A 21,262-nucleotide genomic window follows, 5' to 3' on the forward strand; every position below is an offset into this window, starting at 1 on the left:
GACACTAGCAGGGCACATCCACAATATCCTCACTGCAGCAGCCTGTGAGGGAAAGCACACAATTGTTCATGCAGTTGGATCTTGATCCTGGACCACTTTTGCCAATGGTGGTGGAAGGCCAGTCAGAGCTCAGTCAAAACTGGAGCTCAGACTCCTGTGTTTTGATGTGGCATGCAGAAACTGAGCCCAGGGTTTTGTCATTCAGAGTGGATAGGTAGAGACAGGCAGGCCAAGAGATTTCAAAGCCTCCATATAAGGTTCCATGGCCAAAGGGCCTATCCAGAAGGGTCATCACACACCACATTGTCCGAAAAATGCCGGGATGACATTGCTTTATATTGGAACAAACATTTGACAAGTACATGTTTCTGCGTATAGTTTGACAATTTCAACTGCAATACATATGAAGAACTATGTTTTCCAAAAGAAAGAAGCAAAATACATCCAAGTAATTAAAAAATTAATCACGTGTTATAAATGAAAATTGGTCCAGCCAAATTAAAATGAAAAATAAAAACAATTTATTTAGTATTGAATTCTCTCTGATCCAGCCACAAGAAAAAGGACAGAGGCAAGCCCGGGGTCGGCGCTGGGTGCGTGACAGGAAGGATGCCTCTCGGCAAAGGTTCCCCTAGACATACACACTATCCTCTTGGACCCTGCAGTTCTTATAGGAAATTTTCTGTCCGAGGCTAGGATTTCGGCAATCCGCCTTATCTTTCCATTCAAAGTCCCACATATTCATAAAGTTTCTTTTCTCCGGGTCGAGGTTGAACAATCCGAGTCCAGGTGCGGATGATTTTTCCTGATGGAATTACGGGAACCAAGGCTTTCAGATCTATCAGCCTGGAGGACTCCAGCGATCCCAATCTCGGGTCGTTACCGGAATGATCAACGCCTTGGACTTCCGGAACAACCTCGCGGAACAACCCATCTCCCGGCGAGCCACAAGTATTAAATTGTAAATGAGGCTTTGTCCGAGAAACCGGTTTTTGGTGTAACAAATATGTGGGGGCAGCTCTCAGTGCTGGCACGTGTGCTTTGCAATAACAAAATATTACATATATCAAATCATATTTCCCTAAATCAAATACAACAGCATTACGTTGGCGCAAATTATAGTCAACATACATATCAAATGCAAAATCACACAGAATTTATTAAGCTGGAAAAGACCTCAGACCATCAAGTTCAACCTATGGCTGAATAACAACACCATGACAACTAGAACACAGCACTAAGACTGGATGTAGCACTTTGTTTAAACATCTCCAGGCGTGTCTCTGCCTGTCCATTACATGGGCAGTCCATTACAATGTTGAATCACCTTTCTGTGAAGAAATTCTTAACGTGCCACCTAAACCTCCCCTAGTCCAGTTTAAGACTACGTCCTCTCTTATGCATGAGAGGTTGTACGTCTTCTCACAGCCGAGATGTTCTGAAGCTGGAGCTGCAACGGGGAAAGGTTTGCTCCCGCCAGACACGTTGGTGGACAGGAGCCGCTGCCTGCCACTTCGGAAGGGCCCGCCTAAAGGCGCACACAGCCTCTTCCCATTTCTCTAGCCACCTTTAGGCTAAATCTGACACCCCGGAATGGCGTAAGCGGCGGTTCAGGGCTCGGTCTGACGCCGCTCACTGCAGCGCATTGCCGAGCCCCGCGACACTCCGCAGCAGCCGCGGCTTTGTCTGCTCACAAGCGTGCCCGACACGGCGCGTTTCCGAGCAGCGCGGCTGCTCCAGACCCGAAAGCCGCCGCTGTCTCCCACCGCCCCCGGACCCGGCGCCCCCGCCACTTCCCCGTCGCCGCCGAGAGCGCCTCCCACAGGCCACCCGCGCGGTGCCGGGGGCCGCCCGTTCGGCGGTGCCCTCCCCGCTCCCCATCCGCCGCCCGGGACCCCCTCTGCGAGCTCGGGGGCGGACGGGGCGATACTCGGCCCCATCTCTCGCCGGGGCGGCGGGAGCGGCGCCAGCGCCGCGCGACAGCCACGACCGAGCGGGGGCGGCCGGAAGAGCGGCCGGCGCCGGCTGGCCCCGCCCCGCTCATCGCCCCGCTCCCCCGCCCGCGTTCCCGGCGGGCGGCGCCGCGGGGTGACGGGCGGGTCTCGGCCACAGCCGAGTGCGGCGCGTCAGTTCCGGCGGGGAGCGCGGCGCGGCGCGTGGGTCGGAAGCGCCGCGGCGGCGGCGGGGAGCGGAAAATGGCGACGGCCGCGCAGCTCACGGACGAGGAGCTCTTCTCGGAGCTGAGGCGCTTCGGCTTCTCCCCGGGGCCGGTCACCGAGAGCACCCGGCCCGTCTACCTGAAGAAGCTGAAAAAGCTGCGCGAGGATGAACGGGCCGGGGCCCGCGGCAGCGGCGCCAACAAGACCCGGAACAGCAACAACAATAACACGGGAGCCGGAGCGGCGCTGGGCGGAGGCGGCGGCCCCGGGCGGGCGGCCCCGGGAGCGCGGCTGGCCGGCGCCGAGCACCCCTTCCTCCTCGGAGCTGCCGCCGGAGGCGGCCGGGGCCGCGCCGCACGCCCCGCCGGGAGCGGCAAAGTGCTGCTGGGCTTCAGCTCGGACGAGTCGGACGTGGAGAGCAGCCCCCGGAGCCAGGCCGGCGGCAGGAGGGAGCGCGCTGCGCCCCTCTTCCGCGGCCTCAGGCCCGCCGCCCCCCACGGCGCCTGCGGCGTGAGCAGCAGCTCCCCCTCGGAGGAGGCGGCCCGGCGGAAGCCCAGCGCCTGGTGGGGGGCGGCGGCCAGGAGACCGGCGGCGACTCAGGGCGGGAGGGAGCCCGAGGACGGCGAGGAGGATGACGACGACGAAGAGGAGGAGGAAAAGGAGAGTGAGCACCCGCGGTGGAAGAACCGGACCGTGAACGGGAACCGGCTCCTCTCGTACGGAGACAGCAGGGACAAGTACTCGGACTCGGAGGAGGAGGAGGCGGCGGGGGCGAGGGCCAAGCAGCAGGAGGAGTCTGCAGTTCGCCGGCCCAGACGGAGCCTCAGCAAGTCGCCTGCTCCATTCATAACAAGCAAATGCGCTGCAGCCGGCGCTGGCGTGATGGAGACGGGCCAAGAAAAGGCTGGCGGAGGCTGCGGTGCTGGTGTGCTCGTAACGAATGACAGGGCGGCGGGGGCGGCTGCTGCCGGCAGTCTAGACAGGGGCAGAAATCAGGAGGAGGATGAGGAGGCGGCAGTGGGGGGGGGAAGAGGAGGAGGATGTGAAAATCTGGACTCTAGTCCTTCCAGCCCAAGATACCGCATTGGCCTATCCAAGAAATCCCCATCAGTATTGTTGCCACCACCGCTCACGGACGTGGACAGCGGTAAAATCACTGACCCTCCAGGCACCATTAGGAAATCGACCAATAATCACGTTCTCAGCGGTGCTCCTGGTAGCTGTAATGTTGAATCCAGGATCTATTCATCTACTAATAGCCTTCCCCCGGGTGGAACCACCTCCTCCCTTAGACTCAACCACTCCAATCATACGGGTTCAAATCATACCTACCTGAAAAACACCTACAAGAAGAATCTCTCCGAGCCCGAGGAGGAGCTTCTCCAACAGTTCAAAAGAGAGGAGGTATCCACCACTGGAGGCTTCAGTGCACATTACCTGTCCATGTTCCTCTTAACTGCTGCATGCTTGTTCTTTCTGATACTGGGATTCACATACCTGAGAATGAGAGGTTCTGGAGTAGCTGAGGATGTGGGAGCCAACAGTAAGTATTAGGTGAAGGGTAAGAGCAGTTTCTGCATCTGGATGTAACAACTGTTAATACACCTTTGCGTTCCCAGACATCCCTTACTGTGCAGTTCTGGGTTCCACCTTATTATAGTCTCTCTTTAGAGGATGCTGCACAGAGAAATTGTCTTTCCTTATGTATGTGCTTTGTAAGCTAGTGTAATAAGCTTGCAAGATAGTTGAGGATAAACTTAAATCCCAGCATTCCCTGCTGTAATCTGTTGATACCTTGTTTTCTAGCAAGGTTTCTTCCCAGAACAGTTCTGTGGGTTTGTTCGATTTAGCAGGAGTATGGTTAATAGAGAATTGACTAAGGCTTTGTGTTAATCTCACAGGAGTAAGTGTGCACAATTAGATACCTGGGATTCCTGCAGGGCTAGGATTTGACTGTAGCTGTTTGGTAATAAAGCAGGTTGTTTTCATTCATGTGTGCTGAGGCTTGAAAAAGATCCTAGGTTGAAATGATGTTGCGCACTATGACAAACTCTGTGTAGTGAATACTTGACCTATTGTGTATTGTTTTCTAATAATTGCTTCCTTCTAAATTTAGTTGATAATAACGTTTATACATGGAATACTGCTATACTTTAGTCTGAATTTCAGAGCGTTAATTTTCTTTTTTTTTGATACTGAATTATTTGAGAACTGTAATATATGGAAGTAACTTCTTGGAATTGATTTAAAAACTATCATTTTCTATTAATGAAGAATACAAAAATGGAAACATACCACCTCAGGGTGGTGATTCATGTTAATTCAGTTCTTGGCTGTTTTGAAATGGACAGTGGAGATTCTAACATCAGAAAGAAAAATCATCCTATTGCTGTCTTGATTTTTCATTGCTCAGGGTAAGAAATTATGCAAAAATCTGTTTTTGGGATGTAAGAACATTAGAAGGTTCTTGGCAACTTGCACTTTTCTTGAAATGATTGAGGATGGTGTGTGGGGTGTATGCAAGTGTGTATATTTTTTTATAGAGCAGAGGATTTATGTACTCATTTGTGGACATGTATACATTCCTTGTAGGGAATGATCTGACTGTTATCTTGGCATCTGCTAGATGTCCCAGGGCAGCAGTGTGGGCTGGCTGGCTTTTTTTCTATTTCTTTTTGAACGTCGTTCATGACATTAGGGTAGTAGAATAATTTTTAGTTCTGTTTTGTGCTCTTTGGAGGGGGAGGGGGCAAGTAAAACTGTTGGTGTTGAGGAAGGACCATAGCAGCAAGGACTTGGGGACTTGCAGTGGTTTCATTGCAATGGTCCACGTGGCTTTTAAGTATTGTTCAGTCTTGTTTTTTGAGCTGGCTGTTAACGTACACAGGTGGGCTATAATTAGTTACAGTATAGTGTGACTGTTGGGACTCATACTCTGTTACCTTCTGGCCATAACTGTTAAGAGACATGCCTACATTTTGTTATGTACGGATAAGCTGTATTCTTGTACTAGCATTTTTATATGCTTCTTTTAGTCTTGAAATATGATTTTAACTGGAGAAGATCTGTCAGCCTACTGGGGTAAACTGCCAAATTCAGTAGTTGAGTTAAAACTGGCTTGTTATCCTCTTTGATAAAAACTGAATGTTTCAGCAATGCAGATAGCAATAGTTCTTAAAGTTCAGAGTGGATTTTTTTCTTTATTAAAAGAAAATTTATTTTTGAATGTGTGAACATTCCTATAGAGCATGTGGGATGACTGTGTTGAGTATATTGCTCTTAAAAAGTTAACCCAGCTGGAACTGTTACACAGGAAAAATCCTGGTCTTCTTAAGAGGACCTTGCTTAGGTTAGGCTATCTAGTGAGTGCTCTGGTGTTGCTTGGTAGTTAAGTAAACCAGTTCTTGGCCTGTTCTTACTTGCTCTCCTTTCAGTGGAACTCTCAAAAGTAGGTTTCCTGAGGAATTGGTCTGGCAATGGCACTGGTATTTCATCTGTGCTACTTCCTCACAGCCCCCGGCTCTGCTGCAACATAACAAATGGGAACGGGGAATAGTGTCCTTTGGCAGAAGCAAACAGCAGGTTTTGTGGCTAGCTCCTTTGATAGGAAGAGGAGCGGGCCACTTCTTTTAAGTAATGCGGGGATGAGCAGGGACTTACCTTGCCCATATGTTTAGCACGTGCTTACTAAATTCTTCTCAAATCAGCATATGGAACAAAAACATAATGGGTCTGTAGAACAGACAAGACAGGCTAATGAAGACTGATTTTTACTGAAAAGGGAGAGAACCCTGTCTTCTATTATATGCTTCCTAAGCTTAAACGTCATCCAAGTGAGTCCTTTGACTCTTACGCTTATATGGGTGTATTATCTGTTTTTTTTTTTTTGTAGAAGCAGAAATGATTGATACTTTTAAATTAAAAATAATAGTATATCTTAAAAATAACATTGTCATTTAGGTAATTAGATACTGAGATTTTTCTGTCTTTTAGGTGGTTGTAGGTTAGATTATGTTGGGTGAGAGTGATTTGATTGTGGAAAAAAGACAGCTATTTTAAACTCCAATCCATGTCATAAAAACTTGTGGGGTCGAGCAGAGTTGCAATATATGCATCTTATTATCAAGCTTACTGTGATAAAGCAATAAAGACAGTTATTTGTATATTTCATGGCTTCTTAATTTTAAATTTGCAGGGAATGATGCACAGTGAGCTTAATGTTGGTTTTCTTAATAGTTAATTGCCTAAAATTAAATGCAATCAAAGTAAGACAATCGTACGTTTGTGGCATTGAAAAATATTAATCACAAGGTACACTCAACACTTAAATATTTGTCAATCTAAGAACAGGGGAGGTGTGTCTAATGAGAAGGAGGCTTAAAGCTAGGTGCTGGAGTTGAATTTAGGCTAGGAGTAATATAAATGAGAAGGGGTGAGCAGAGTATTTCACTTGAGAGACTTGTCATTTACACTGTGCATAGTGTTCAAACGATTTCTTATTCAGTGTTCTGAAATAGCCATGAAATGTTTTAGTTTTTTCACATGTAGCATAAAATGTTCAAAGACAAATCAGAACTGGGCTAATTCTTCTGTATCTAAGCTATAAATGTCACCTGAAATAAGTTTTTTATGCATTTTGCTGTCTAAAATATATATGGAGTTTTCCTTAAACCCACTGAAATGAACTGGTCTTCAAGCTCACATAAAAGACTCAGCTAATGCTAGTGCATGTTGTGCTTGCTATCTCTGACAGTGCTGCAGTTGAAAAAGAACAGTTTGGGCTTGGTGCTGGTAACCTTGTTCATTTTGCTCTGGCTGTAAAGCATGTTTTGTTTGCACCTACCTTCAAAATACCATGGGATTATATCAACTTCTTGCCAAGCCAGTATAGTATTTTGTCAGGAAAATGGTACACTTCAGTCTACTTCCTAGGTTCTTCAAACCCTGAAGAGGTGTGTGTGTGTATCTCTTCCATCTCCTGTGCTTTTGTGATGTTACTCTGAGCATCTTAAGTGGCTGTTCCTGGAAGTTAATTCTAAAATTATTTTAAATGAAAAATTGATAACTGTATCAGATGCGTTGATGTTGCTTTCAGATCTGGTTCACTTTCTTTCTGAAAGATGTGGCCGCTGGTACAGATGCTGTTGAAGTCTGTAATCTGAAATAGGTTGTATTTAGGTTACTTCTACCATTTCTGCTCCAGTACTTTGTCTGGGAAGCAAGCAGTTGAAGTGATGAAAGAAAAAAACAAAACAGAACAAAACCACCACAACAAAAAACCTAATCTTTAAAGTTTCAGGTAGGTCTTGTTTAAAATCTTACTTTCTTATAAGAAGAGGCTTTTTAAAGTGACATCTGTTGCTAGTAATTTTGGTCTTTCTATAAAGTTACAAAACAATTGATAGGAGGATAATCCTTATATTTACTACAACTTGTGTTTTTGAAATGCTAATTCAGAGAGACTTAACAATTGTGTATATTGCAAGTGTAAGCTTATGCAAATCACAATTCTAAGAGTTTAATTCAATGGTATTGATGTTCCTTTGTTCTTGAGGCTAAATCTCTCAGGTGTTAAAACTTCTATGGAATTTTATGCAGGGAATTTAATTGCTAAGGAGTTAGACTTGCTGTATAAAAGACAAGGTGATGACTGTTAAGGTCACAGGCCCGCAAATTACTGTTGAAGTGCTGTGGTATTTCACAGATAACTGTTAAAAATTTACTTGCCTTCTAAGATCACCTTCTCAGAAGAGTCTGCATTCTTTACAGTGTTGGTTTTAATGGAAGAAAATTAGTTGTGGATGAGAAGTATTTATAGAAGAGGACATAATAAAGGGAGGGAGAAAAATGAAAAGATTTGCAGTGTTTCCATATTGTGTGCCTATTAACATTGCTTATGCTTTGCTTTGACAATATAATAACTTCTATTGTATTTGACAATATAATAACTTCTATTGAAATATTAGCATGTTGCTATTTCATTTTCTGTATATTGCTTTAAATCCTAGTTAGCAAGTATTTCTCAACTAGGTGTTATAAAAGAAAATCCTGGACTTTTTCTTAAAGACTAATCTCTGCTGTAGCAATCTCAATTCTGTGGTTTGATGAGTTTTGGATCAAGATCAGTAGATCAAACAAAAAGAATCACTAGGCTGCCTTCATAAGGTAAAGCCAGGCAGAATAGTTAGATTTCCTTAGGATTCTTGACAATTCTAAACTACCGTCTTCCTTATGGTATGTCAGAAATTGTTCTTTAAAATGAGGAATAATTTGGCCTTTTATCTAGGAAAGTTATAGAATAATTAGTATGTAGTGACTTTCATCTAGGAAAGTGTAAGTAATCGCCATGTAGCACAAAATAGCTCAGCTGACAGCTTCAAGTCCTTCCAAAAGGATTATAAACAGTCTATTTATCTTTGTAATAAATCTGGAGTATAAAGTATAAATAAGAAAATTGCTCAGCCATGTTTGAAACAAAAATGATGGAAAATCAGAATTTGTGTTTTAGGGGGATAGTGGTAATTGATACTTTGTTCAGAATTTTTGTAACTACTTTCCATTCATGTGCTGAAATATGCTACTGTTTGCAGATGTACACAAAACATTCCTTATGCCATTACTGTAGATTCTCATGATGACATTTTTTCAAAGTTAATGTTGGAAGTTATGTGGTTTTTTGAAATAAATAGTGGAAAATCTGAACTAGAATTACTTGCCTGGGGAGCGGGGATGCAGAAGAGCTCTCTTCTTTACTCTTTACAGGAGTAAATATGTTTTCATTAGCTATCAAAAGGTAATCAAAAGTTTGCACTGCATTCTACAGTGCATAGTTTTCTCAAAAGCAAATTTCATTTCTGATGTGAGAAAGTTACCCAGAATCTGAAAGGAGATCTGGTTGCAACTTTTATAATTTAAAAAGCACTAGAGACTAGAAAGGTGTGAAAGCAAAAAGCAGACTTTTTTTATTTGTTAAGAACCTCAGTCAACTCTAATACTATCAAATGCAATTTATATCTTTCTGCTTAGGACAGATGCATAGAGTGATAATGGATGCAGTGGAAATATTTTAAACAAGAGCCCATGATACACAAGGACTTAAATTTCGCATTGTAGGAGCCCTACTTTGCACTGCTTCATAATCTGTAATTATCCCAGTACAGGAGGAGAATTGGGCCTGCAGTCCTCCTATCTCTAGGATGCAGTTGTGTTTCTAAAAATCATTTACATTTAAATCCTTTTGAGATCTGTGTTTCATCTGAGAATAGTAGGTTGCAAATTTTAGCTTGACTGCTTACCCAGCTAAGCTAGCAGGAATTGTAGAGTTGTACCAAACTGATCCCTGTCAAGTTTCTAGATTTCTGCTTTAGTAACAGTATGAACATTTGAACAGGCCAGAACTGCTGCTTGAGAAAGTTGTTTCACTAAAAAGCTTAGGCAAGTAAATTAAGCAAATACGGTGTTTTTTGTTGATGAAAGTGCTATTCAAATGCCGTGGAGAATCACAGAGTGTTGTATTCATGAGCTATATATTCCTTTCACCTTTATAGCTCTTGTTTATTCTCTGCTAAAATTAGTTGGCTGTTGTGATTTGCGTTAGGTTGAGGGGAATAAGTTTACTGGTCAGTGACTGTGATATCAAAGTATATTAAAACGAGAAGTTTTTTTTTGGGAGAATCCCATGTTTGTGAAGAACTTCATTAGTACTATCTTTGTCTTGTCTGTTCTTGGCTACTTCTTTTTCACCGGGTAGATACAGATTTGTGGAAGTAGGTGACTGTTCCTTTGTTGTGATTATAATAAATAAGGATATGGTTTAGCTCAGGTCTTGATCAGAGGTAGCCTTAGTAGCTTCTGCCCACTGAGTCATTCTGATACAGAAAAACTTGTTGAAAGGGCCAGTGGTATTGATGGAAAGAGGCATACTGATGTGTGTAGGGATAAATTGAAGAACCACTGCACATCTTAAAGCTGATCTCATGTATGTTCTTTCTGTGTTGGAAGGCTTGCTAGAGTTTATAATGTTCAATGTTGAGTCCTACTGTGCTGTACTTCCCACAGTGTTATTTAGTGTGGTTTTTCTCTTCTACTTGTGTTTACATTCTGCTGTGGAGTGTGAGAGTAGGTGTGTGTTAACTGTGAAACAGGTAAATGTGGTGCCTGTTGGGCATAGCTTGCTGGAGGAGATGTGCTGTTATGGCTGACATTTTGCAGAGGTGAATTCTTTTTGCAGAGGAAGAGATCAAATTTTCTTATTTGTAAGCATGAGAAGTACTTATGCTTTTACATCTGCTTATGTAAAAGCAAGTGTGGCGATAAGTGTCTGCAAAAGCACTATGGGAAATAGGGAATCTGAGCTGTGTTTAAAGGATATGTTCATGTTTGGGTACTTTGTCTTTTGCATATAATAATAAATGCATGCTCATTTTTATATAAACCCAGAAAAAAAAAAACTAAACAGGGAGTGTTGAGAACATCTTAAGAGAGCTATACTGCTGTACTGTTTGTACAGTGCCCTTTGAACTAGGAGTAGAGAAATACCAATCTTTGAGTACTCCTGAGAGGTCATTCATTCAGAATGGGCAGGTACGTATGCACCGTTTGATTTGATAAGCCTAGGTGTATTATGATCAATGCCTGTTAAGTTTTACTTCCATCAGATGTGATACTCCCTGCAGAAACACTGTAGGCTATGTAGTTTTCAGTTGTTTACATTGAGCGTGGATGTGCTGGAATACTTCAGAATTGTGCAGTGGCTTTTTATTTATAACTTTTAACACTTTTTTTTTTTCTTTTGACCTTCAGCTTAAGGTCCTGCTTATTGAACTAACAACAAAAATGGGCAGATTGAGCACAAATGCACATGAAGTGGGAGGGAAGAAAAAGCATAAGGAGTTAAATCCACTTATTTTATTCTACTGTGTAGGATGCATTGTATTAAAGTGATTCCTTTTGAGGGAGAGGAGACTGGAGGAAAATGACATTAAAGTAGAAGCCCTGGGAAGGAGCTTTCCTGGTAATTGAGGACCTAAGGCCAAATAGGGTCTGCCTATTCCTTCTGTAAGTGAATGAGTTAGCATGTGATATCCTTTGCCATTCAGAAAATGGGAATGTACCGAGTTGCTTACACAAGCCTTGGGATCAGACTAACTATATGGCCAGCTCCCTTTGGCATGAGATACATGGTTTGAGGAAAGAGAGTTAGGATCTTGTTCTGTAAACTTTTTTTTCATAGTTCAAGCACAGAGTTTTATGCTACTATGTATTGACCTACATACTACAGAGTTCTCATGTGCCAAAGGTGTGGTACAGTTTTATTGCCCCTAGTGTTTGAGATCTTGGTAAGACTCACTTGTACTTCCTTTCCGTCTTCTTTTTTTCCTGTTTCTGTATGGCAGGTGAATTTCTTGCCAAGAAAGGTTTTGGTTTTTCTTGGCTTTTTCCTCCTCACTAAATGCCAGGGTCAGAAGTGCGCACAGTACTGCTAGAAGATTCACCACCTTAATCCACAAGCTGATTGATGTGACCTTTTAACTATAGGCATAACCTATTTAATTAATAAACGATGATAACATGAGTTCAAGTTCAGTCTTAGTTCAAGCAGACTCTTAATATGAGTAAAGGATAATGGTATGTTAGTTCAGTGTTCCCTTTGGATAATTTTTATTTCAGCCAGGTAGATTAATCAAACAAATTGTCAAGCAAAAGTAGTTGCTATGGTAGACAGCCTGTAAGGTTAGCCAGCTCTTCAGTCTTAGTCCAGGGGAGTAAAAATGGCTGTAACTCAATATTGCCTGATGTTATGCATGTCCAGTCAAGTGTTATGTTGTGCATTACTGCTGAGCTCGTCCTGATTTTGAGCCCTTCGAACTTCTATGGTATGTGGTGAGCAGTTTTTCTTCTCTTAACTCATATGTATACTTGCTGTAAACTGACTGCTGTTTCCTCAGCGAATGCTCATCTTTGTCATGCCAAGAAACCTGCTAGCAACTAGCTCTGTATGTCTTGAATAGAGCACCTATTTTCAGAGTTCTGCTGTTGTGTTCAGGCTTTGTAAATATATTGTTCAGCAGTACTGCTGCTCTTAGTGTAGAAGCACTGATACACCAATGTGTGCTGAATGATTAAAAGGACAGAGGCACAACAGAACTGCAGTTTTTAAAATGAAAAATTCCTGTGATCTGTATCTTGACTTTGTAATCGTGATTGAATGTTACCTTTGGATGTTGTAAACTGTTGATACTATTACTAGTACTTTGTAACTGAAGTCTGTCTGGGAGAAGAGGTTATAACTTTGTTTTTATTTTGGAAACTCTTCAAGACAGAAATCCTTACTACTTATACGAAATCACAAGATATTTCTATCAAAACCGGGCCCCTTGGCAGAATGACAGTAGATTCAATATTTAATTGCAACTTCCCATTGATTTTTAAACCTTCTGTGTTTCAATAACACTTGCTTTATTAGTTTACTTTCCACTTTGAACTTTGGAGTTTGAGGAAAGCAGAACACTTCTTAGTTTGACATAAAATGTGTTATGCTTTCAAGATAGAGTGTCTCCTTTTTTCTAAATTTGTGTTCATTTGTTGAAGTGGTGGGTATTTTTTGACCTTATAAAATGTAAGGAGCTAAAATATTTGGGAGAGGTGCAGAAGAATGCAGAAGAGCTATTTCAGAAGCCTATTCTAACCCATAGTAAAATGCTGGTATGTGTCTGAAGTCTAATGTTTTGCAACTGCTCATAAGAACAGTGGTGGGGTTTTTGTTTCCTATGTATACACAGCAGCCTGTAGTGAATACTCTGTGTATGTGATTTTAATCTAATTTTTACAGTGCATGACAAATGCACTTTTTGGGCCATTTTCCCTAATAGAACAGAGACAGCTGTTTCTTCTATGTTTTGTAATGTAATGCAAAAGAGCATGTGTGCAAATACTGTTACTAAAAAATATTTACTTAAATATTTTTAAGAACTGACAGCTTTTATAATTTCTAGGCTTTCTGATCACTAACATGAGTACTAGAATGAAACTAATGTTACTATTCTAGTGAAACTGATGAGAAGCTTTCCCACAATACTTGTCTCTTCTTAATATTAATTAAATTTGCATGAGTCGCAGAGCACCTTTCAACATTCTGGTCTATTCTAACTAGCATTTAAGTAGGTAAGAGTAGATTTGAACCTTTCTAGAAAGGGTGATACAGTTAAACAAAGGAGATGGTTATTTTGCTGTAATTTGTTGGGCTTTTTAGTTTTTAAGTAGTGAAAACTCTTAAGAGAGATTCTGGTAGCTCATACCCTTTTACCTAAAATAATGAAGACTTACTTTCAGAGGTGCTAGAAAATGTGTCTGAAGGGTGTATCACAAATATGATTGTTTTAATTTTTTTGATGGGGGCTTTGTCTAAAGAAGTGAACAATATTAAATTGTTGGTTATGTCATCAATCGTTACATCACTTACAAACAGAATGAATTAAAATTATCTTGGTTGGAAAAACTATCAGTAAAAGAGGTTTAAACTGAGCCAGTTGAAAAAGTGACTAGTTGTTAAGGAAAAGTTCAGCCATTTGTAGAGTTTGCTAATCTTTGTGGCACATTATGCTGCTCTTCAAAATTGACACAGACAAGGAGTATTCAAACTGTAATGATGTACTTATGTAGAAATACAAAAACTATTTCCAAAGCACACAAAGATGATATGTACAGAAGGAGTTGCTGTATGATTTGATGTTGTAAAATCAAAGCAGAGAGATTTAGCCTACTGGTTTGAAGTGTTTTCTACCTGAATTGGAGACATATGAAGCTGGAAGGTAATGCAAAATTGCTTATCTGTTTTGAGCATTGAATAATTGAAAATAGGAAAATAAAGGCAGGATTATTTTATTTAAGAAGTTTGAAATATGGATTCTGGAATAACGTTTTGTGCAATAACTTGTTTATTTGGTATTTTTCTGGCATTTTAAGGTTTAGGAGTTCTGAGAGACAATGTTTTGGAATTGTTCTTGACACATACATGGTATGTCGCTGGGTCAATTCAGACCTTGATCCTAGACTTAGAAAAAGTTACAAATGTGTTAGCTGGCATTGAAAATTCTTGGGTTGTAAAATTATTGAAAACTTCTTTTTGAGATCATGTTTTCTGATAGCAGTGCTTCTACTATTGTTTCTTACTCTGGTAGCAGTACATTATCCAACTAATGTATTTGTTTTAAGAAGAAAAAAAAATCTGATGGAAAGCATGCAGAACACATCTTTGTAAAACAGACTTTTGAAATCTTACTACTTTTGTTTTGGGGTTAGTCTGCTTGTGGCTTGGTGGATGAGGAGGAAAAAAGTTGCAGGGAGGAAGATTCTTGTTTCTCCAGAAGCTGCTAACTTGCCATAGTGCACAGTCTCTGAATCCTTTTGATGACTGGTATTTGATGCTTTGTGTTATCACACTGAGAAATGAGCTGCTTACAGAATAATTGCAATCATTCTTGTTTCTGTAGCTGAAGCTGTACAGCTCCTTAAAGTTGCATTGGATTTTTGCTCTTTCATCTATAAAATCAAATTATCTGTACTTTCAGAAAAAATTATGGCATTACAGTGGTTCCGTTATAAATATCACCGTAAAATGTTAGGAGGAGCTTTAAGCTGCAGAAAAGTTCAGAGGTGGCTTTTATAGCAAGGAGGAAGAGGACCCTCAAATGTGTATGAGTGATGAATCAAGTGAAGGCATGAATGTTATGGAAGGGCTGAATAGTCTTTATTACTCTCCTCTGGTACAAGGATACATGTTGTCACTTTGTAGCATAAGTAGATAGGAAGTTTTTCTTTGAACTCCATTATAGTGTGAGCTTGATGGACTATTTTCAAGGTTGGCAATTGTTGCATGGTAGAGATCTCAAACTCTTTTTGAGGAGGAGCCTTGGAAGTATATGTTGAGATAAAAAAAATCTTATATTAATAATTTATTCTTAATTTAATGTTTAGTTTTGTAGAATAAGAATTTATCACTCTTACAAATATAGTTGCATATTCTAAGAACTGTCAAGGAAGCTTTTGAACCAATAATACTGATGTAATATATTGAAATACCTTAGGCATGTTGGAGTAGGTGAGAACTTTGCATCTGTGACTGAAGCATGTGGGAGGATTTAGTAAGAGATTAGGTTCTGGACAAAAGAAAGAAGGGTGTATTCATAAGAGGAATTACTGAAGAGGTTAAGGAGTGGCCTTATTAACTCAAATGAATTGAGGTTATGTGGTAAATAAAGGCAGATTGATTAACAGTTGTAATTGCATATGCAACTGATAAATTGCTGCAGTTGCATTTTGTGTACTTGCCTCTCAAGGCACTAGTCACGCTAAACTAAATAGCATCATATATAAAATGTACTTCGGTTTTTGGTTAACGATAACCATCAATGACTTCAGTGGGATTTCATGGAAATCCTACAGTGTGAGTTAAAATAAGGAGTTTTAAAGGTTGCTATATATTTGTGATAGGTATTTGAAGAGGTGGTTGGTATTCTTGGTCATTGTTACCACTATGTATTTGTGAAGGAGAGGCAAACATTGACATCTCATCTGGCTTGCATAACAAATTCAAGGTGTAATTTATGTAAATAAGAAGTTGCCCAAATGTGAGATTGATTTTACACTGGGATTGTGATGCTGGAAAAGTCTAACCACCATAGCCTCCATTTAATTGCTGGACTGCCCTAGCATATCTAGAATTTCAGGTGTCAGTTTTCAGTTTGTGTTTTTGCAGGCATGGAAATGTTACATATGTTTATTTCTTGACTTTCATCAGTGCTAAAGTATGTTAGTCAGGTATACTGAAATCTACACATTCTTGTGTCTTATGTTTGTATCCACCTTCCAATCTAAAACCACTACTCAATCAAAATTTCATGTATGCTGAATAGGATTGACCCTGGAGTCTGTAATTATCCTTGTCTGGATAACTAACACTCAAACTAGGTGTTTAATCCTATTTTAGGCTGTTAAAATTGAACATCTAGTGTGCTGGGTGTGTTTGGTTGAGTTAATGAATGAAATGCATAGAACTTTTTAAAATTAGTAGCTTGATAATCCAGTAAGCAATGGCTGTGAATTTGGACCTATAGAATGAAATTGTGAAATGCTGTAGGGCTTGGTTTGCAAGAGCCTTCAACATCTGCTTTTATCAGCTTTAATTAATCTTAAATCTGAATACAGTATTTGGAAAACCAGTCCCTGTGTTTCTGTGGATTTGGTTTGGTTTGGGTTTTTTTTCCATTGCTGTATCAAAAGAAGCTGAAGGGCTTATTGACTAGGTAATATGCTTAATATTTTTCTGATCTCAGGTACATGGACAAACTTGTTTTCAAAGTTGCAGAGAGTCAAGCCTACTTCATTTAGAAAGTGTTTTCATTGTCCTGCTGTTTTATACGTCATTTGTTGGTTGTAACTGTAGGAATGTGAATTTCATCATTGCTACATGCAGGAGCAAAGAAAGGGTAATCGTTTCTACTTCAAACTTCCTTTCAAAACTAAGGTGAAACAGATCAACACTTGTTTGTTCACAAGAGTGCTACTGAAGTTCATGCAGTTAATAAAAATCACATTATTTTAAAAATAATGAGATTTTTTCTTAGAAAATATTTTTTTTTGTTTCTTACCCATATTCAGTCACATTTGACTAAGGATGGGAACCCTGTTTTATAAGTTGGTCTTCAGTTTCTTTTGTATTCTCCATTTCTCCTAAATGAGAAATCTGGCATGAATTTGATCTAATAGGTTGACCTGCATATTTCTCTTATATTTCCCATTTATAACTGAATTAACTGATCAGTTTGAGCATGGTTGTGGATAAGAAATCAAGATATTGTCAGTCTATTCTAGGGTGGGTAACTCTTGATGTTTTGTGGATACCTATATGTATGGGAGTGCATGAGCTCTCATTGTGTCATCTCACTCTTGTTAAAAAAAATGCTGAATTGTAGAGCTTTGTTGTATGTATTATTGGTGAGTAAAAAAGGGATTTTCTTTTTTTAAATTGTCCACTAAAATGTAAAATCTTCAAATTATTTCTAAGCAATTGAGTTATTAAAACAAGAGTCCAGCAAATTGCAAGCACAGTTTTGTTGGTAAGCAAATAGCTCTGAAATTTGTTGACATACAAAATTCTAGTTTAACCTAAATACTACTGTACTGCATTATCAAATGCAGACTTAGGACAAAGGTTAATAGATGTTGCTGTTATTTTTCTTACTATGGACCTTGTTTTTATCTTAACTATTACAGTGTTGTCTTAAAGCTACGATGTTGGCATACCTTTTTAGTATTTTTCAGACCCTAGAACAAATTAATTTTTTTCTTTTTTTTTTTTCTACAGTAAAGGATCCCTTTAGTGAAGAACTCCAAAAAATACAAGTAAGTAAAACCACTTAACATTGAGATTTTAATCTGTCACATGATTGTATAAAAACATTATAGATCTATTCAGAGAGATGCAGTTTTAGTATAATGCAGGAAATAAATGCATTTCTTGTAACTGATGTTTTAATTTTTTTTCATCTTGGGCAATATAAATAGGATTACTAGGTTTGGTTGTGGCATGCTGGTTGCTTCATCTACAGTGAAAGTACATAATTTGTCTTGTAAAAAGAAAAGTGTTGCAAATTGAGACTAAATTTAACAGTTTTTCACTTACTGGTACCATTTGGCTTTTCAACCTCGAAAGCACAGCCTGATAAGAGATGATTGACATGAAACCCAAGGATCTTATTTAGTGTTATAGGGTTAGTGCAAGGGTTAAAGTAGATTTTAAAATTTGTCTCTTTCACTTTATTGCATTCTGTTACTTGTTCCTATATTTACTTTTTTGTCTGAAATATCAGGCTAAAATTTTCGAGATGTCATTGAAGCTATCTGTATTATTATTAGTGGTGCAGCCTGCGTTCAGGTGGTTCTGTCTTCTGACTTGAATTGTAAACACAGTGAACTGAATTTGCTAGTCATATATAAGCAAGTATTGCAAGATAATTGTGGGGGACTTGGGAAGGCATTTTTTTGGTTTACTGTGTGGGATTTGGTTTTTTTGTTTGGTGGATTGGTGGGTTTTCGTGTCTAGGATTGAACTCTCAGAAAGTGAATAATTGTGTATTAAGCAGGTGGCCGTGGCTGGTTTCTTAGATAGAATATGTCTCTGAATCTCTTGAACAAATAAAATTTCTTGAGGCAGATTCTGGGGATTCTTTCAAAATGAAATTACTAGTGTGGAGCAAATGCATTTTGTTCACTGGACTCAGCCTGAGAACCTGTTCTATATGTTACTTTCTCCTGTTTCTACTGCACTGTTCCATAGTAATCTTGTTGCATTGATTCTTTGTTAGTTACAAAGGTTATACTGTTTAGTTCTTTCTTTTATGTGGTCCAGCTGTAAATTAGAACAAAAAATGGTCACAATAATATTTCAATAATGTTCATCTCACTGTAGCTGTTAGTGAAGTTATGGGTGTAGCTACTGGCAAATAAATGGAACTTGAAGTACTGCTGGTAGTGTGTGTGTGGTGTGGGACTGATTTTCCTCTTCTGCCATTCACAGTGTTTTCTGGCCAGAGAGTGAGTTAATAAGTTCAGTTAGTTTCCTGAAGAGTGTCAACTACATCAACTTGATTTTAGTGATGGTTTTGTAGTACCAGAATAGGGTGAGGTGATGCTGGTAATTGTTGATGGTGCTGTTGGGAAATAATTTGTCCATTGTTTGATCAATGAAAGAAGTATTTTGCTTTTCTGGTAGCAGTTTTCTTACAGAAAAAAAAAAAAAAAGGATTATTCACATTTTAAAATTATGTCAATAGTGCTGGTGCATCAGGGAATTAAACCTAATATAGTTAGTTTTTTTTTTCAAAATGAGTATAACACTGGAAAATTACTTTTTTGAGTATTCTTGAATGAAGGCTCTAGTCGTAGCCATTTGATAAAACTTCAACATTTCAGAATAGTCTTTAGTATACATGTTTTTTGTCTAAGTTTCAATTATTTCCTTCTAATATAAAGTGGTCCTGGTTATATTTAAATAAAATTGCTTGATATATTAATTAATTTAACTCCCCTGTAAGTAGCAGTTATATGACATCTCATATTCATGCTTGTTTTGGGAATTAAGCCTTTTTTGTATTATGGTGTATGCAGGAAGTATCAACAAGATAGTCTACAGCTTCCTGGTGTGCTTTGTTTTGGTTTTTTGTTTGGTGAGGGTGGTTTGGTTGTTTTTTTAAATTAAATTAAATTATGGTAGTTTGAAGGTAGGCAAGAAAAATTTTCCTTTGCTCTCAATTTATGCTGGAATGTGACCAGGCTTTGGTATGGCTTGTATAAAATGTCACAGCACATTTATAAAGAATGAAACTTTTATTTTTACACAGTAGCTATCAAAAAACCATCCCGAACAAAACAGACTTCTTTTGAGTCACTTCAGTAATCTCTCAGTAGTATCAAAGTACTGCTGAGAGTCTGTTGGTTTTAACTGGCAGATCCATCAGAGTCCAAGCTACAATCTAGTTTAGTTTCAGTCAAGATCTGAAAATTCAATGTAGTGTGTATACTTGGATTCAAAATCTATTGCCTGCATCCTTGTTATTATGTGAGACGTTACAGCTTTCTACCTTTATGTGTACACCCTGGGTTTTTTCCACATGGTGTATGAAGATTTTGGGGCTAAATGAAAAAAAGTACATCTGTACTACTGCATATTTTAACATAAATATGTTTTTCTCATTCTAGGAAGATGAAATAAGTCTCATGATGAAGAGCTTGTATGCACTCCATGATAAATTGGCACAAGTAGCAGGTAACACTTAAAAAGTATTGTGATGTAATGTTATAGCAACAGCTACAAAAAGTCCATGCTCAGATAGTGATTTGCAATAACTGTGTCCCTGATAGCCATTTAGAACATTTAGCCATTTTGGGAAACCAGAAATCCTGTTTCTAGTTCACTTACACTGTCTTTTTCTACCAGTGTCAAACCTTTTGTTGCAATGTTTGCTAATAGATAGGGTCTTGAATATTGTGATCCTGTGTGGTTTTTGACCCAATGCCTTAATACTTTAGTAATTTCATTTTGTTAAAAGGCTTAAATTAAATTTGCTATATGTGAAGAAAACTGTGTGGATTTCTTAAAGGTTGTTAATTCACTGTGGTGAAAACAAAATATTTTGCAACAGTGATAAAACGGTTACCAATAAAGTGAACAGTAGTGGTTGAACAAGATTGCCTTGTTAGGCAAAATGTCCAACTTAACTATATGAGTTGTATAGTAATGAAAAGTGCTGCATAGAATAATGTGTCAGATTTGGTGTTTAGGGATAGTATTATTGAATATTCAAAGTAAAAAGTAGGGTAGTTTTATCCGGAGTTGTAAGGAATACAGCTTTAAACTGCATGCATAGGAAATAGTGAAATTAAGTCTGTGAGTATAATTTTGGCATCTGGTGAATGAGAGTTACAGCTGAGTCTGTGTCAAGACTATTAAGTTGTTTTTATCATCCTTGCATATTTAACCCATAATATGTTCAGGAGGTCTTATGGATCTTTGTGCCAACTATTTGTTTGGCATCAGCAAGTTTTACCAAGAAGGCTTTTCCATTATTATCAGGTGCTACAGACATTTTGCAAACATGAAAAAATGTGGAAACAACTCTGTGTCAGATATGAAGTCAACAATGTAATATGTCAAGGCTGTATAAGAAATCAGTGAGAAACTTGAGCAGCTCTATAATACCTTTTAAATTGCAACAGTAATCTATCTTCATGCAGAAACATTTTGTTTTCACACCATTTACAGTGTCTGCTGTGAATAAAATAGGTGTTTGGACAAACCCCACACATTTTGGTTTGTTTACATCGGAGAATCCCAGAATGGTCAAGTTGGAAGGAATCACAGTGGATCATCTAGGCCAACCTCCTTGCTCCAGCACATGGCATAGGATTGCATCCAAATGGTTCTTGAACATCTCCAGCAAGGGAGATTTCACATGCTTTCTGGACAATCTGTTCCAGTGCTCAGTCACCCACACAGTAAAGAATCCTTCCTCATGTTCAGGTGGAACTTCATGTGTGTCAGTCTC

General features: G+C 39.4%; 1 protein-coding gene across 4 annotated transcripts in view; it reads left to right on the forward strand.

Annotated features, from left to right (window-relative positions):
- The first annotated feature begins 2,127 nt into the window (after positions 1 to 2,127).
- The window catches only part of LEMD3 (LEM domain containing 3), a 41,425-nt gene continuing 22,290 nt past the window's right edge, over positions 2,128 to 21,262 (forward strand). For all 4 annotated transcript variants that reach the window (XR_014951924.1, XR_014951925.1, XM_021547445.4 and 1 more), the window contains exons 1-3: positions 2,128 to 3,702; positions 17,524 to 17,561; positions 19,917 to 19,983. Coding sequence is in view for 2 of the 4 variants with exons in the window: in XM_021547445.4 (XP_021403120.3) it covers positions 2,196 to 3,702; positions 17,524 to 17,561; positions 19,917 to 19,983 (1,612 nt within the window). In the remaining 2 variants the exon portion in view is untranslated. The remainder of the gene's footprint in view (positions 3,703 to 17,523; positions 17,562 to 19,916; positions 19,984 to 21,262) is intronic.

Source organism: Lonchura striata, chromosome 1A (assembly GCF_050655825.1).
Source record: "Lonchura striata isolate lonStrDom1 chromosome 1A, ASM5065582v1, whole genome shotgun sequence".
Taxonomy (NCBI): Eukaryota; Metazoa; Chordata; class Aves; order Passeriformes; family Estrildidae; genus Lonchura; species Lonchura striata.